Source organism: Panthera onca, chromosome B2 (genome assembly GCF_046562875.1).
Source record: "Panthera onca isolate mPanOnc1 chromosome B2, mPanOnc1 haplotype 2, whole genome shotgun sequence".
In the NCBI taxonomy this organism is placed as follows: Eukaryota; Metazoa; Chordata; class Mammalia; order Carnivora; family Felidae; genus Panthera; species Panthera onca.
The window spans coordinates 33152103-33169833 of NC_138343.1; the positions used below are offsets into that span (position 1 = coordinate 33152103).

The 17731-nt window shown below is 49.6% G+C and overlaps 1 protein-coding gene across 2 annotated transcripts in view; it reads right to left on the bottom strand.

The window, feature by feature from the left end:
• Nucleotides 1–6404: 6404 nt before the first annotated feature.
• Nucleotides 6405–17731, bottom strand: part of ILRUN (inflammation and lipid regulator with UBA-like and NBR1-like domains) — a 95692-nt gene continuing 84365 nt past the window's right edge. For both annotated transcript variants that reach the window (XM_078446836.2, XM_078446835.2), the window contains one exon: nucleotides 6405–9390. In XM_078446836.2, coding sequence (XP_078302962.1) covers nucleotides 9355–9390 — 36 coding nt within the window. In that variant the 3' untranslated portion in view covers nucleotides 6405–9354. The remainder of the gene's footprint in view (nucleotides 9391–17731) is intronic.

Consider the following 17731-nt stretch of genomic DNA (forward strand, 5'->3'; position numbering starts at 1 on the left):
CCACTGGTGCTCACTTCTCCCATCTCGTACGTCCTGTCTCCCCACAGGGACGTGTGTCTTCATCAGCCCTGGATGACCCACATCGGGGTGGCGGGGGGCCTGGGAGAGGCACGATACATACACAACTGCCCTTCTGACCTATCTCGGTAACAACTGCCCCCAACCCCGAGCCTTCACCCCCATGGCTTCCGGTTCAAGTGTGCTCAACTAACCGGAAGCCAGGATGTGTGGGAGGAGAGAAGTGAAGGAAGCAGCACAGAAGCAAGGGCTGGAGATGTTCAGGGGATTTCTGCGCTCTTTGACCCCAGCACCTGCCATGAGGATGGGGTGCAATGCCCTTGTGGTGCCCACTTGTGGCCTGGACTCCATCCCTGGCCCTGGTTCTGATATGGGCCTTTGAGGGCACCTGGAAGCAAACGTATCACCTCCACTGCTCCACCCTCGGAAGTGGTAAACCACAGTGGCCAAACCAGTTCCCAGGCATAGGTTTCAGGCTGTCAGGCTGTCATTCTCAACCTCAGGCGCACCTGTGATGCCCCCTCCCTCCAGGAATCCTGCTGTCTGGGGTCTGAGCTGGGCTGGGCAGTGTCTGCCTCCAGAAATCAGGCCACACAAAGCCACCTCTCCTACACATTTCTCCACTCAGCACACGTGTGTTAGGAGCCTACTGCCCGCACAACTGACACGGCCTCTGCCCTGAGAGCCTCTTCTTAGAGGGAATTAGGATCTCCTAGACTTCTTTCTAGAATGGTCCTTTCCTGCAACCCAACTCCAAACCCAGACCAAGAAATACCCACAAGGATTTGCTCGAAATAAAGGCTGTGGTGCAGGGGGAGACTCCTGAACAGGCTATGGATTTTTTTTTGGACTCTGCCTCCCATATGCCCAGTGTCCCAGTCCCAGACCCTCAGGAGCCTGGGCCTCCCACATCTAGCAGGTCACAAAAATGGAACAACAGCTCACCTCATATTGGACACTTACCATGTGCCAGGTATACGGTGCTAAACTTTTATGATGGGTTTTAATTCTCATGAGACCTCTGGAACTGTCCTGAGGTTCTGGGAGCATAACCTGACCAGTCACACCATGGAAAAGCAGCAGGGTCTAGATTCAAACTCAAGCTCCCCTACCTGGAGTGGAGAGCAGGGGCAACACGCCCTGGAGGAGTGGGTATCTGGAAAATATACTTGGCAGGCGGAGCCAGGCCAGGGCAGTGTCCCTCCTTTCTGGACAGGGCCTGGGCCACATGGCGCCCTCTGCCGGCCTCAGGCCCACCCAGCAGCAGCTCGGGGTGGCCATGCTCCCGGCACCCCCAAGGGATGGCTCTTGCTCTCCACACATCCCCCTGAGAAGGCGTTCCTCATAGCTCAGCTGCAAACCCTCCCAGGCCCTTACTGCCCCACTGCCCTCTAACTGTATTGGGGGGGAGGGAGGGGGAGGGCTCTCAGCTGCTTAGAGGCCCCATGCAGTGACAGCCCAGCCTTTCAGACCTCTTGGCAGTCTTGGTTGTTTGACCAGGGCTGGGGGCCCCCCGCTCAGACACAGCCCCCTTCTTCTCTCAGACTTCCCTCTCCCACAGCCCAGCAGGAAGAATTCCTAGAACTTGGCTCCAGGGCCCTAGGCTGTCTTTGGGAGGACATGACCACAGGAACTAAGTTACAACCTACCAGGGCCCTGGCTTCACTTCTCCATGCCCCTGCCACCTGGCTCCTGGGTGGAGCCACCCCTGGCCTGGACAGCATCTAGCCCTCGTGCACTGTATATCCATCTGCAGGAATGAGCTGCAGAGAGGGCTGGGACAGAAGAGTCTAGGGACAGGGACAGGAGAGGGATTGCCAGGAGAGGTCAACTGCAGTCATCAAAGCTCTGAGTCCAAGGAAGAGTCTTCTTGGTCAGAGATCATCACAAGGGAGCTGGAGCAAGGAGCAGGCTTTGAGAGAGCACGGCTGGCAGATGAGGTCACACCTGGGGGCACTGCTTCCATGGAGATCTCCTTTGGTCCTGTGGATTTAAATTCCGCCCTCTGGTTGACGACTCCCACGCTGTCTCCTGCTCCCACCTCCCTGGGGGACCGGAGACTTGCATGTCCGGGGCTGCCCAGCACCTCCCACAGATGCCAACAGGCATGTCACACTGAACAGGTCTGGACCGGACTCCCGATCCTACCCACGAGGATCATGCAGTCCTATCTGTCTTAGGGAGCAGCACTCCAGCCACTAGAGAGGTCCCAGCTGTTCAGGCCTCCCATCTCCCGCATCGTCCCTCTCCTCACACGGGGCGTCTTACCCATCGGCAAATACCGGTGGCTCAACTTTCTTCCTTTTTTAATGTTTATTCATTTTTGCGAGAGAGCATGAGCTGGGGAGGGGCAGAGAGAGAGGAAGACAGAGGATCCGAAGCGGGCTCCACACTGACAGCAGCAAGCCTGGTATGGGGCTTGAACTCACGAACCGTGAGATCATGACCTGAGCTGAACTTGTGCACTCAACCGACTCAACCGAGCCACCCAGCTGCCCCATTGGCTCAACTTTCAAAGTGTTCCGAGGACCTAGTCACTTCTTACCACCCCACTGACAGCACCCAGTCAACACTGGGGCTCCCGGCTTCTGCCCTCGTAACCTACAGTGTAGTCTCGACACAGCAGCCAGAGAAATCTTTTAAAGGATGTCAGATGTGTCCCTCTCTGTGCTCACAACCCTTCAATGGCTCCTGTCTGTCTCGCCCAGAGTGAAAGCCAGAGCCGTTTCAATCACCTGAAGGCCCCACATGACTTGACTGCTTCCCCCCCACTCCCCACCCCTGCTCTGACTTCATTTCTTACTATTCTTGTTCACCCTGCAACAGCCCACATTCCCACCCCAGGGCCTTTGCATCTGCTGTTCTGCCTACACCACATATCCATAAGGTGTACTTCATGCACGTCAGCGAAGGCTCCTCTGGCCGTCCCGTACACAGTAGCAATCCCCTCCCTCACCAGCGCTCCCTATCCTTTGCTTTCTCTCCACAGCACCTGCCATCTCTTGACATACTACATCTTTGTTACTTGTCTGACACCCTGACTAGGATGTCAGCTCTATGAGCACAGGGATTTTTGTCTCTTTCGGTCACTGCTCTATCTCCAGCACCTAGAACAGTGCTTGGCACATAAGTAATGCTCAATAAAAGAGTGAGTCCATGAACTGAGAAGGGGCAAGGGCAGCAGAACTCTCCCGAACAGTAACTGGGATGGCCATTCTACCTCTTCCCCTCCAGACACAGACAGAAATAGGAGCACAGGACGGTCCTCGTACAGGTGCGGACCTCCTTTGTGGGTCTCGGTGCACCAGCCCCTCTCCCACCTTCCCGCAGGTGGCTTCCTCCATCCCCTTCCCATCTCTGCAGGTTCAGCTGAAGTGCCGCTTCCTCCCGGGCGGCCCTGGACTAAGCTCCACGGTACCTGCACTTCCATTGTCACGAGCCGTGACATCAAGGAGTTACCTGTACACACACTGAGCACCACACCGGCCTGCCCTCGACTGTCTCGTGGTTGTGAGGACTGAATGAGGGTAATTCACAGAAATAGTTTAACAGGGGCTGGTCAACAGCAGTCAACTGATATAAGCATAGTGGCAGCGGACACTCAGACATCTGCTGCTTGTGACAGAAAAGCATTATGCTGGAAGTAACGCTTAAGGCAGAAATCACAGCCTAGGATAAACCCTGGGAAACTACTCACATTTTGAATATTACTGTTCTAGCTACTGAGTATTACTGTTCGACTCCCTCAAATTCTAGTGGGCCTGGCCAACACAGCCCTGGCTAGATCTGGCTCGGTCCCACAGACCCAGCAGATGGGGGGGCTTGCACCCCTTCAGGCCATCCTCCACTGTTCCCATGCAAAGTGCAGTCCCAGGACCAAAAGCATCTGCTTGCCTGGGAGCCTGTTAGACACGCAGAACCTTGCCTTCTTCCCCAAGATTTACTAAATCAGAAATTGTATTCTAACACATACAAGTTTGAGAAGCACTGCCCCAGATCACAGCATTGCAGACTTAGTTGGGCTAAAAAGGATATTAACTGCCCCCGACCCTGCCAAAACCCAGGAGCTCCATCTCAGCCCTGGTTTTTAAACACGTCCATGTGCATTTTTTAGAGGAGGCAACTGAGACCCGTCGGTCATGCTAGCTTGTCAGAAACCATTCTCTGGACACCTTGACTCCCAAACTCAAACACACTCTCCCGTCTCAAGGCAGCCTCGCCTGCTCCCTGCTCCACTCCCATGAGTGCCCTGGGTGCCTGTTCTTCTTGGCCACCAGCCAGGGCTGGACACCAGGTGGTGTCAGGGAAAGTGGCCGGGTCACAGCAAGCAGGTGAGCAGGTGAGGGAGAGGCCTTCTAGAGAACAGGGTGGGAGGCACCCAGGTACAACCTGAGCTGGGGCAGGGAAGTGGCTTCAGGATCTGTTTGCTCTGCCAGGAGGGCTGGGCCTCAGCCACTGCACTGCCTCCCCAACGCCACCCACCAAGGCAAGAGAGCCCCCTCCCTGTCACCTAGCCCCCGTGGGAATGGCTTGATCCAGGAGCTGCCATCAAACCTGCTCCCCTCTCCCAGGGCCTGGTGACTTCTTGACAGGTTACAGCCCCAAAGACAAACAGATTCTGCCAAGCAAATAAGTGTCCAGTGGTAGGGGTGCTGAAGAAGGCCTGGGAGGGGTCTGAGCTGCCAGAAGACCCAGGTGACAGGGTGGGGGCGCCTCTCCTGCAGAGAACAAATAGCCCAGGGCACCTGGAAGGAAGCAGGGTGCTGGTGTGCTGTCACAGTGCTGGGTGGGGGCTGGGGTAAGGGCAGCTCACCACAGGGGTCTCTGGGCCAGTCTCCCACACCCTGGGCTCTGTTATCAGGCTAAACAGAGAAACCAGTCTTGCATTTAGGCCCTTGGGGCAGAGACCAGTTCTTATGCTGTGCCTTCATGTCTCATGAATCTGTGGCTACAGATTGTGGTTCCCTCAATGAACCGTCTACAGGGAGATGGCCAGGGCATCCCCTCCTGCACTCTAGGTGGCACCCAGGGCCACCATCATTTAGAACACACAGCTTTGCCAGCCAGGGTTAAGGCCCAATTAGGGTCTGCAATTAGGTGAAACTAATGCCAGCATCTGGGAGCTGAGGCCACGGGTCTGAGCCACCCAAGCCAACTCCCTTTGTCTCTGATCCCACTTTCTCTTCAACACAGGGGTGATCACGTGACTTGAGTTCTGAGCTCTTACAAGTGCTTTACACATGAAGAGATGGATCCAGTGAACCCACCTGCCATCATGCCAATTAAGTTTTTTTCATGTGATCTGACCACCATGTAACCCACCTCCCCATCTCCTGGCCAAGGTCTCAAGCCTATCTCACAGAAGTACACGGGTAGGTTCTAATTTGTTTGCCAATTGCCTAGAATATGGTCCCTACCTGACTCAGGTTCCCAGGCCAGTCGACAAAAATTTACCTAATCCATTTTATGTCAGAAGGAGCGCCTAGTGCATCCAAGAACTACACCCAACGACCACGGAAAACATGTAAGGGAAGATGCGTTCCCTCTTCTATCTAAATCCAGGATGCCAGGGGCCCAGCTGGGACTGAGAAGGAGGACTCCTCAACTCAACTCTTTCTTTGCAGGAGGAAAGATGCCCGTGATGCTGTACCTTCTCCCTGTGCTATTCGCACTCCTGTGCTCTGGACCTGACACGCAGTAAATGCCCAAACAATGCCTGCTGGCTGATCGACACTAACTTGGCTGGCTCTTCTTACGTGCGGGGAACAGATGCACAATAGATGTGCTCAATAGATGCACAGTACCCTGTGGACCTAAGGGCCACCGGAAATTGTTTCCCCACCTTTTTGATCATTGAGCCAGGAAGGGCAGCAGATCTAATTATAACCCCGGGACTAATTTCCCAAACACAATGAACCTCAGGGTCTCGGTTTTCCCATTTGCAAAAGGAAGACCCAGAGGCCAAAAAGTGCACATTGGAGTCACTGTGGGGGCAAGCTGGTACACAGGGTGCCTGAAGGTACAATAAAACTCACTGACACACATGAAAATAGTATTTTTTTTTTTTTGGTGTGTGTGTTAATTTAATCATACAAATATTCATTTATACAGTAAGGAAAAGCCTCCCCATCTTCGTCTCCTCCCAGGCACCATGAGGCCCCACCACAAACACCCACCGAGCTTGCTTGCTACACACCACTGTCCAGGTGGAGAGGCAGCCACTGCTGCTCCAGCATTCATCCAGGGAAATGAAGGAAAGGCAAGGCAGGGTGTAGGGTGGGGAATCAGCTTGCACTTCTGAGCCCTGGCGACCCCACCATCCTCTCCTGCTGGGGCTCCGACTGAATTTGGGGATCCCATCCTGGCCACCCTCAAGCCACACTAGCTGTCTTGGTGAGGTTCTATGATGAGCTTAAGGTTACAGCCTATCCTAACTGGGGGAGAGAAGGCTGTTTCTTGTAGAAAAATACCCCGAATTCAACTGTCCCCATGGCAAAAAGAAAAAAAAAAAGGCATGCACGCGTACACACATCCACACACACCTCACTCCATGCACACAATAGGTTCTTCCAGGTCTGAGCCTTCTGCCTCCCTCACTGGGCTCAGGCCCCTAAGGATGCTGTCTGCCTCATCTCATGGGTGCCAGACATTGGTGGTCCTGCCTAGAAGGCAGGCTGCCTTTTGCAGAAGAGTACCAGAGGAGCAGAGCCTACTGGGGCTGAGAGGGTCACCCCTACTACCACTCTAGGCAGGGGGGAGGAGGGGGGCTCTAGGCACTGCTCAGAACTCAAACCAGTGAGAGGAGGCAGAACGAATGGTATTGATACCCTCCTGGTCCTGGCGGAGCCATGGACTCCCTCTACCCCTACTCTATGGTTTGTGCTTGCTCTGGCCCTCTGTAAGCAGCTCACCTCTCCAAGGATGTGTACAGAAATGGTTTGTTCTTGGGAGGGAAGTCAACATGCTAGGAAAGTCACCTTGCCTACAAGCAAGGAGAGAAGCAGGATGCCTCTGCAGGGCCAGACCCGCTACTGGTGATGTATTAAAGCTCCTGCTGACTAAAGGCAGGTAGCTCCCCTGGGAAATGGGGAAGGGGCACCTGGTGTAGGGCAGATGAGAAAGCCAGGAAACCAGGTGATGTAAAGCCTCCCACAATCCTGCCAGGAGCAGCTGGAAATGTGCTGTTTTCCTGGTTATCAAACCAGCAGAACGGTTGGGCATGTGTGGGCTCCAGGGTGGCAGTGTCCCAGGAGGTTGGCACCAACAGTAGTGGCGATCTGGGCCTAACAGGCCCCTCAGACAAAAAGGCATCGTGAGCCCCTGGCTTGGGCCAGTGATGGCCTGAGCACCAGCAGGGACCACCCCCCTCCTCTGCTCTGCTCTGCTCCAGAATGGAGAACTCATGCGCACTGCAAACGGGTGCTACAGTGTGAGCCCTATTAGTCTAGCCCCAGACCCAGCTGCACTGCCCTTCTCAGCGAGTTGGCTCCACCCTCCCCCAGCACTTCTCCCGTGGACCAAAGTTTATCCTGCCTTTTATTTTTTGGGAGGTGGGGAGGTGAAAGGGGAAATTTCATACAAGCTTTTCTCCCACAATCAAGCTTTAAAAAACAACAGTCTCAGAAGAGGATGAGGAGGAACAAACAACACACATTTTTGGAACTGAGATACCCAGACAGACAGAGACAGACGGGCAGGCAGACCCTCACCCACACCCAGGCTATATGACCCCTTGCAGCCACTCATCACCTGGTCTCCCTGCTTGTCTCACACCCCTGGTGTCGGTGGGGGTGTGGTAACAAGCAGGTGACCCTACAATCACACCCTAGATCCATATCCCCAGCTATCAAACCAACCAAGACTCAAGGGAAGGAGAGGATGAGAAGGAAAGAGAAGAGGGACTTGCATATTCTTGTATCTTTGGCAGACAGCTGTTCTAGCCTGGTTCAAGCTTCCCATGGAGAGATCCACATCTCAACCTGCTTGGAATCCATAGGATGCTAGTGGGGTCACATGCCCAAGTGAGCAGCCAGCCAATTAGCCTCTGCTCTGGCTGGGCTGCCCCTCACCCACCACTTCCCAATAACCAAGCATCCAGCTTGGGGGAGGGAGGGTGGTGGTGGTGCTCTCGTTTCATCAAAATGCGATCTCTAAAATCATACAGTCAGTAACTGTGGCCCTTCCCCATGGCCAATTCCCCACTTGGGGCTGTATTTTCATACCTTAACAGCTCAGCCTCCACTAACAGGCTATGAAAATACCACAAAGGACAATGGAAGGGAAACACAGGGAAGGGAGTTGTGTGACAACAGAGAAGCCTGGACACCTTTCCACCCGCCTGCTGCACACTTGCTGGTGAGCTGCACCAACACCCAATATGTGTGTGCATGTGGCACACACATACATACAGCACAGAGGCACTGTTCCCAGAGTGAACGGGGAGCCACTGTGTATGAAGAATCCAAAAGAGCATTAAGTGTGATGGCAATTCTCTCTGCCAAGAGAAACATGGAGGAAAAGCAACTGATGTTAACTGTGTGCAGAAGGACACCTTTTGGGCTCAGAAATTCCCATGTTACCCCAGATCTGTCCTCAAGGCTTCCTCTGCTGGCCACACAGGGAAGTTTGGTCTTCAGAGAGATTCTGATGGTAACAAGCCACAGGGGTTGACAAATACAAATGTTAAAGGTGTAAATCAACAGAAGATTAAAGAGAAAAGAAGAGGAAAAGGGTGAGAACTCATTGGCTGATGCCATTAAAAACGAATGGGGTCAGAAACCTCTGGAGTCATGTGGCCCAGGAGATGTCCTCTTGTAGCACTGACCCGAAGAGTCCCCACACATGCCATACCAGCTTTGAACCTGAATCGCTTCCAGAGCAAGCAGCTAATCTATAAAGGGCATGTTATCCCTTATCTAAAAACAAAAGTGGGGCAAGAGGGCAAAAAATGAACATGTGCTCAAAACTACAACCTGTCTGTAGGCAAAATAATTTTTGTTTAAAAAGATGGCTTTTTTCCCCCATTAAAAATTTTTTTCCTTCCCGAGTGACCTAATGACTTGTTAGACTGACACCTATTAAACAAAACCCAAGGTGGCTGCATGGATTTCTTCTTAGTAGCCTCAACACCATTCCTGCGGTTCAGCACTCACACATGCGCACTGAGTTTACTCAAAACTAGTCTGTTCTGCTTCTTCCTCTTCTTCCAGGATGGGGGGGTGTCAAGCCAGGGGTCCATGCGATGTGGTCTGCAATCCAGAGGAACCCCTTGCCCTCCCCCCCATCCAAAGTCAGGCCTTCTGTCTTTTGTTAATTTTTCTTCTTGCCGACACCCGTTTAAGACTGGCCGAAGGGGTAAGGCCCGTGGAGCCCCTGGAAGAGAGTGAACATAGTCAGTGATGGTAAACAGAGAAGGTACAATTAGACAATCAAAACAAGTAAAAGAATCCCTGGTTCCCCGTGAGCCAGAAGAAAACCCCAAGGCACAGACAAAGCCTGTGGGTTTTCCTTGCCACGCAAAACCTCAGAGGCCAAACATCAGCATTTCAAGTTGCTAAGTGTTCTCACTCTATCACACCATCCAAAGAGAGGAGAGGCTAGGGGGGTAATCCTCATTTTTCAGCTTCTAGATCAATCAGTGCCAACTTTCCTCCACCCAGTTCACAAAGCCTTCCTCCCCTGTGGACAATGTCTCCACCTCTCTGCTAAAGATCTCTGTATGCTGGTTTCTGCACCTTAACTTCAGATGTAGGCGACTTCTGGCTAATGACCCTTATAGTAACAACAATACTGTAGCAGAAATGGCAACTGTCTGTTATCTATAGATAACAGACATGGTATGAGGACCTTTGCATACATTGTCTCTAAGCCTCACCCTGAAAGCCAGGTGAGTGTCAGTATGCTCATTTAACTATGCCCATTGACTGCAGAGACTAAAAGACATGTTCAAAGTCACAGGGGTAGTAAAAGGCAGAGACAAGGTTCTAACCCAAGTCCAATTTCTGTTCTCCCCACGTTGCCTCTCCCCTTGCCACACGATAAGGGTTTCTTCTCAATTCCCAAGGGTATTTTTTGTGCTGCTTGACCGGGTGGAAAAGGCTTCATTTCATGTCTCATTTTCCCCTCATGTTAAGAATGAGACACTAAGATATGCTAACACCAAAAGCAACTGCATGAACTTGCCGGAGAACGACCTGTGCCTCCCTCCACCTTCCCACCCTCCTCCTGGAGCGTGCTCCCTGGAAAGACCAGTCAATGCCAAGACCTAGGAGGGCAAAAGTTAACTGGTGACAGCCTCACTAGGGTCCTACTCCTCAAAGTAGCCTAGAAGCAGCAGGGCCGTTGGACCAAAGGGACCAAATGGATACCAAGAGCAGGTGCCTCTGCCATATCCATGACAAATGACCAGAGGGTATTTCCTAATGCTTGACAACTATGTTAAGAATCCTGAATCTAGACAAAATTCGGGGTGAGAAGGCATAAAAGTGATGAATATCAAATTTTCTATTAGCTTGATGGGATGTGGGCAGTCAGAATTTGGTTGTCTTTTTTAAAAAATGACATTTTAAAAAAACATTTTTTTTTAATTTTGAGAGAGAGTGCATGAGCAGGGCAGGGGCAGAGAGAGAAGGAGAGAGAATCCCGAGCAGGCTCCATGCCATCAGTGCAGAGCCTGACGTGGGGCTTGAACTCACAAAACGTGAGATCATGACCTGAGCCAAAATCAGGAGTTGGATGCTTAACTGACTGTGCCACCCAGGCACCCCCCACCCCCAAATAACACATTTCTTTATGGAGGGAAAACAGTGCTTGGCTGCAGGGTGGCCAGCGATTAGAATCCTTTTCAGTGTGACTTTGTTTTGTTCGCTTCCAGCTCCTTAGCCCAACAGGTCCCCAGTAAACTCTTGGTGACTTAGTAGCTAAAAGAGGACAGGTATTTCCCAGACTACTGCCTGAGGTGTCAGATACCCCTAAGTCACAAGACTACTGGCTCTTCCAAAACCAATTTTTAAAACAGTTGCTTAGGCCTGGGCTCTCTGGAGGTGGTTAGGCTAGAGATGTAACACCCTCCCTGTTTCCACTACAGTGGGGTATAGGTCATGCAGAACTGGGAGAAAGGGATCTGGGTTCTACTCCCAGCTTTGCACCACCTCATCAACTGACCTTGAGTAAGGTCCCTTCCCCTCACAGGATCTCATCAGGTTCCTCTCTAAATCTTCCCAGAATTTAAAGTTCTAGGAGTCAACACAGCACCTGACTTAGGAGGCTGAAAAACAGGACTCCATGAAAGAATGGAAAGAATGCCCTTTGGTCATGCTTAGGCCAGAGGTCAAAGCTGCCAAGAATAGGGAACATGAGATTAAAGTTTCTATAGTGTTCTCAGTGGAAGGTACTAAAATTGCTTCTGCTTTTTTCCCCTCACCCACATAAAGCCTCAAAAGACCAGAAGTGTGTGTCTAGCTGCTTGGTGGCTGGCATCACTGAACCAAAAATCCTGACAAGGTGATTTGGAGGCAGGCAGGCCAACACGGATTGAGCATCAATCCCATGCCAGGTGCTGCTGTGGCACTGTAACATATTCTCTGTAGTTCTCACAAAGATCCACTAAGACGAGCCAGACTCAGAGAGGTAACCGAATCAAGGGCACAGAACTGGTAAGAGCAGTGGTGTTGAAAATGGCCACATGTCGGGGCACCTGGGTGGCTCAGTCGGTCAACTTCAGCTCCGGTCATGATCTCACAGTTTGTGAGTTCTAGCCCTGCACTGGGCTATGTGCTAACAGCTAGCAGCCTGGAGCCTGCTGTGTCTCCCTCTCTCTTTGGCCCTCCGCTACTCATGTTCTGTCTCTCTCTCTCAAAATAAACATTTTTTGTTTTTAAAAAAAAGGTGTTTAAAATGGCCACATGTCTGCCACCCCTCAAGCCAACCACACCTCCAGCAGGCAAGCTGACGCTGTAACTATCTCAGCGGCCATGGTACCACCTGATTAACAAGGAAGGGTGGGTTGGGGGAGCGAAGGGCTCTCGGACTCCATTCTACAGGGCCTGGTTGGAGGTCACACATACCAGATGTAGAAAGTATGGAAGCTTAAAACAAGCTGTGCTCAGTACTTTCCAGCATTTATTCATCTGGAACAACCCAAGGAAAGCAATAAAGCCCTAGATCCCCATAAGCTGTAGAACTAATACAATGCTCAAAGGTCTCTGTGCAGGAAAAAATGCACAGAGAAATGAAAACCTGAAAAACGAACAGCATTTGTTGTCTATGAAGTATTTTTCCCTAAATGTAACTGTCTTCCAGACCAAAGCTCCACCCACTTCACATGGGCCTTTCTAAAGCAGGTACTACTAGCCTTGTGACTTGTGTAGAGTGCTTTAGGGAAGGGAGTTCGTGCCTTTGCCAAGAACTGCAGCACATTCCCATTTTACAGGTAAATAAATGGGTCCTGTAAAAGACATAAAGGCAGGGAGAGGGACAAAGACATAATGGGCATCTTCAGAGTTCCACCTGAGTGTCCTGAGTGACATCCGGTGTTGTGTGTAACTAGCTTAGATCATGAACTTGTTGACCTTCTACCTAATAGCTGAGGTTCCATGCCTTTTGGGGGAAAAAAATGCTATCTAATTCCCTTTCACCCAGAGAATGGCATATTGGAAGTTGTTGATGTTTTAATTGGTGCAGAAAGGTGGCTTGAGGAACAAACTCTATTCTCACTCACCCCACACCCTGCCAAATTAACTACCATCCCTTCAAGGAAGGGAGAGGAAGCCAACTCTATTTCAAAACGATTTTATCATCTAGACTCCCCACATGCAGGATTATAGGTGTCACAAATGGATCACAGAACACAGGCAATGCAATACCAGTTGTGGAGGAAAAGCCTGGCAGAGATTCCAAGAACAGCGTGTCCAGGGCGCCCTATGGCAGGAGGCCAAGCAGGAAGTGCCTTTCCTAACAGTGGGATGGAGGTATATTCGAAACGGGAGGCCCATCCACATTTCAGGTTGCACTGGAGTTCCAGGACCCAGTGTAACAGGTCCTGGTGGCTAATGTCTCCTACCCCAGCCTAAAAGCAGGGGTTGGCAACAGAGATAATGTTCATTCTCTTCTGGGGCCTAGCAACTCTTCAACCTCTAACCATTGGAAAAGCAAATGCCAAATATTTTAACTAACTTGACATCAACTGACACCTCTCCTAGAACAGTTGTGCCTCTACGAATAAGGAAAACAGGGATAGGCGCATCAGATGGTAATTACCAGAGAGCCCTGAACTGAATGGATTAAGAGAAAAGCGAGGCTATCGGCATGACAGCAAAACTCAGAGGAGTCTGATGCAGAAGGCTACCCTTCTCTCACCACGTAGGGATTAGCAGCAAGGCTGGATTTATCTATGCTAACAGAAGCTATGAATAATCAAATCTGAGGAGAAGTCCTGCATCTGACTCCAGGTCTAAAGGCCAGCTCCCCAGGGCCCACCTAACTTGCACAGTCCTCAACGCTTTCAAAGGCTACGTCTGCTAGGGGACAAGAAAGTGGTTCTGGCAAAGGAGAGACGGCCTTTAGGTCCATAAGGACTGAGGTGTTGCCTGTGTGCTTCAGCCTTCCTTAAGCTTTTCACCGAACAGCTGCAGTACCTATGAGCCCTGGGACCTAAGTTCTACTTGGCTACAGGCCAGGCAAGCCCTCTCAAAGCACAGAAGTGCCACCCCACCAGCTAAGACAGAGGTGCCTCTCTGCTGGGGTCGGGAAGAAGACCTTGGCCTCAAGCCAGCCGAATCATCACAGTAGCTGGGCTAGGTCTGGAACTGCACTTCCACAATGCAAAAACAATGGAGAGCCATTATTTGGCTAATTTTCTAACATATTTTAACATATTTGTAAAAGACAACATTTACAGACATGAAACAGAGGCTCAGTCCCATTCACCACAATCTCCTAAAAAGATCCAGTACTTGTGATCTTGCTTTCAAGCAAACCTAAAAGTACTATCTCTCTGATTTGTTTTTCACAATAGTTTATCAGCAGAGTCACTCCTAGCCAGCAATCTGGTTATCACTGATCCTATGTGGGTGTGCACCCGCAAAAGTGCTCCTAAAATTAGAGAGAAATCAGAATAACTTTTCCAAAAAAGAGTACTAAAAGTTGTCACTGAGGGAAAACATTAACTGTATGTCAGAGTACCAGAAAGACAGAATACTGGTACTGTTTCAGCTAGAATATTTTTTAAGAGTTTCTTCATCAATTTTCAACAGTATAGTAAGTGCAGGGATATGAGAGCAAGATGCCCTTGAAGAGGGTAGAAACTGTTTCTGCCAATTCGTTATGCCTTACATATGGCAAAACTCAAATATCAGTAAAACGAATGAGTGAAAGAACGGTGAACCACTCCACACTGGCGAGCCATCTGTTTCTTAACACTCCGGGGGGGGGGGGGGGGGGCGGATAAAGGGAGCTGAAATGTCTAATGAAACGAGGATGTCTTATAAGGGCTTTCTGGGTTATGCTTTTACTCTTTGAAAGCTAGTTGTTTAGATAAAGCACCACAACATGGAGACTTTCACTTCCTGTCTTTATTTTGCTTCTTTAAATTTGTGATTTAAATAAATGAAAAGGTTCACACAGGTTAATAAAAAGACAGGACGTATGCTGCAAGGCTGTGAAATAACATGCTCTCCCAGAGTATACTGATGGCAGCATCAGATAATACCACGAGGGCCCTCCTCCTCCTCCTCCTCATTTCCTGGGCCAAACCTGGTCAGCGCTGCGTCTACCTAGTGTTCCTCTTGTATCACTAAGTACACTGAATGCAAACATAGAAGAATACAGGGTTTAGTACTAAGTTCTGTCCTGATCCTGCATTGTAAACATGGTGTGGTGAGGTCCTGTGCACAGGGCTGCTTCGCTGGTAAGGGCCAGAGACTGACCAAGCCCTGATTAAACCTGTTAGTCTCTTCATTAATTAGAAATAAAATAAAGTTGGGGTGCATCCGGCTCTTGTCATTTCGGCTCAGGTCATGATCTCAGGATTGTGAGATAGAGCTCCACGTTGGGCTCTGTGCTAAGCATGGAACTTGCTTGAGATTCTCTCTCTGCCTCTCTCTCAAATAAGTAAATAAATAATAAGCAAACAAACATTAAAAGAAATAGTCTCTATTGGAGTAATAGGAAGGGCAATGAGGACTCTCAAGAGTATTCAAACAAGGACCCTTCTCTCAATGGCTGCCAGTAGCTTAACGAGTCTTCCTAGTGGTATAGGAGTGCCAAGTTAGCAGGACAGGAACTTCTGCAGAAGCTTTAACACTGGTGTTCAAGCCACTTTCGTGGGACAGTCCTCAAAATTTCAAAGACACGTTTGATGGACTGGCTGAGCACGAGTAGGAGAATCAGCCAAAGAAAAGCAAATAAACCAGGGCATGGCTCAGTCAGTTAAGTGTCCAACTCTTGATTTCAGCTCAGGGCATGATCCCAGGTTCGTGAGACTGAGCCCCAAGTTGGGCTCCACCTCAGCGTGAAGCCTGCTTGGGATTCTCTCTCTCAGATTCTCTCTCTCCCTCTGCCCCTCCCTACCTGTACTCTTTCTCTCTCAAATAAACAAACTTTAAAAAGAAAAGAAACCTATTTTTATGCACGAGGGCTGATCATGGGGCAGGCTCAGTTCATAGTCTTCTCACTGTACCAAAACTGCTGCAAAGCTTGATTCAGTTGTAAGTGTGACAAATTTATTTTTTAAAAAAGCCCTGTAAAACCATTTTTATACTTACCTCTGTGGCACAGTTTTTCTGCTGCTCTTAACTGACTTTTATAGCCATGCTGGGGACCTCCTCATCTATCCATCCATCCTCCCTCTACCCATTCATCCAATGCTTCATCATGCAGCCCTCATTCTTCCTCCCTTCATCATCCATCTCTCCGCCCTCCTTGCATTCTTCCTCCCGTCCATCTAAAGCTCCCCATGGCCAAAGGCAACTCCCAGAGCCTTCACCTACTTCATGGCAAATGAAGAAAATCACCATAAAGAATAAAACTCAAACATAATTGTGAATGAAAACATATTATTTAAAGTTCTACAGGAGATGAAGGATACTGGCTGGGTTTGATCTCCCCTTTCAGTAAAGACTTCAGAAAAAGTTATTTGCAGCTTGGAATTCTAGCTCCCAAATCCCAAGTAATAGCAAGGGTGCTAGAATCCAGGTGGTAAGCTGGTAGACAGAGCTCTCTCATGGCCATCTCCTAGAGTAGAGGAGATTCCTAAAAAGGAAGAAAGAACTGATAAGGGTCTCACTGGGGAGGATACCCAAAAGGAGAGAAGCTTATCCAAGTTCCTAGCCCTGTCATCACTCGGGTTGGCTGCACTGTCGGGGTCCTGCTAAGCACTGGGTGAGGCTGTTGGTCCCATTTCCTCTCATAATTCCCATCCAAGCTCCTGTAACCTTTTGTCAATTAGCCTTCCCTTTCTCCCATCTCTCTAACAATTAGTTCACAGCATCACCCCCTGTCCTGCAATGTCTGGCTGATTGAGGAAGGAGAATAAATGGTCTCTCCTTGGTCTCATTCAGCTATATTTGCTTTCATCTTTTCATAACAGAGTATTGCTGTTACTATGCTTCCTTTCACATTAAACATTGACTCTCCTTTGCTTGGCTTTCAAAGGTCTTCCTCCAAAATTCGCCCCACCTTCTTTAAGCACACCTTACTCCACAGCCAGGCTGGCCAGTGTCCCATGAACACACCCTGCCTGTGGATGCCTCTGGGCCTTCCTGCATGTGGTTCCTCTTCCCTCCGATTCAGTTTGAGCCTATCATCTACCAAGGGATCACTTTCCTGGCTACTCTAAACCTCCCTGCTTTCTCTTTCCTCCAAGTACATTTGTACACTTACTCAAAAGTCAACTGGAACTCAATACACTCTTTACTGGCTGTTCTTTCCTATGAGCTAGTCACATGTATGTAATCAGACAGTAAATTCTTTGAAGCTAAGGATTAGCACCTAGAAGGCCTCACTTATTAACTACATCATATCAAAACTATCTCTGTGGAAAGCAAACAATTTTAATTGGCTATTGGGTAATGAAATCACAGCAAAAAGCCCAAGACCCTCAAGCCTTGAAAGCGAACATCCACAGCTTTGTAAGAGGTCTTGCTTTCAGTTGAGCTCTAAGGAAGCACACATTTTCCCCGAGGCCCAGTAGCTCTTCACCTCACATTCAACACCAGTCCTGCTAGAACACAGCTACAGCGGACTTAACTGAGAACAAGACATTCAAAACTTAAGCATCTATACCAGGAGACAGATTCTCACACTTGTGAATTTCACTAGTCCTACCTTGAGAACTTCCATCAGAAACGAAAATGCTAAACTCAGAATATAGGAAAGAAAATGCACCCTTACAACCAAAATAAAATATTCTGGCAATCCTGGGAACACTGGCTGTGTTTCAGCTACAAGACTGCCCGGCATCAGACCAGTCTAAAACAATGCTCAGAGCCCCAAAGCAAACAAATTGGAGTTGAACGGCTTTGAAGCTGTTGAGGTACAAAAGGGAGAGTTCTTGGAGATACTTTTTATTCTCAGTCGGATAGTAATGTTACAAACAACAAAAGACATTTTCTAAGGCTCATGGTGTTTGCTTAATTTATTTTTAAAACGCACACATGACCCATGCCAACGCAAACACCAGCAAGGCTGGGAGGACTTTCCTGGCTCCTCTGGGTTT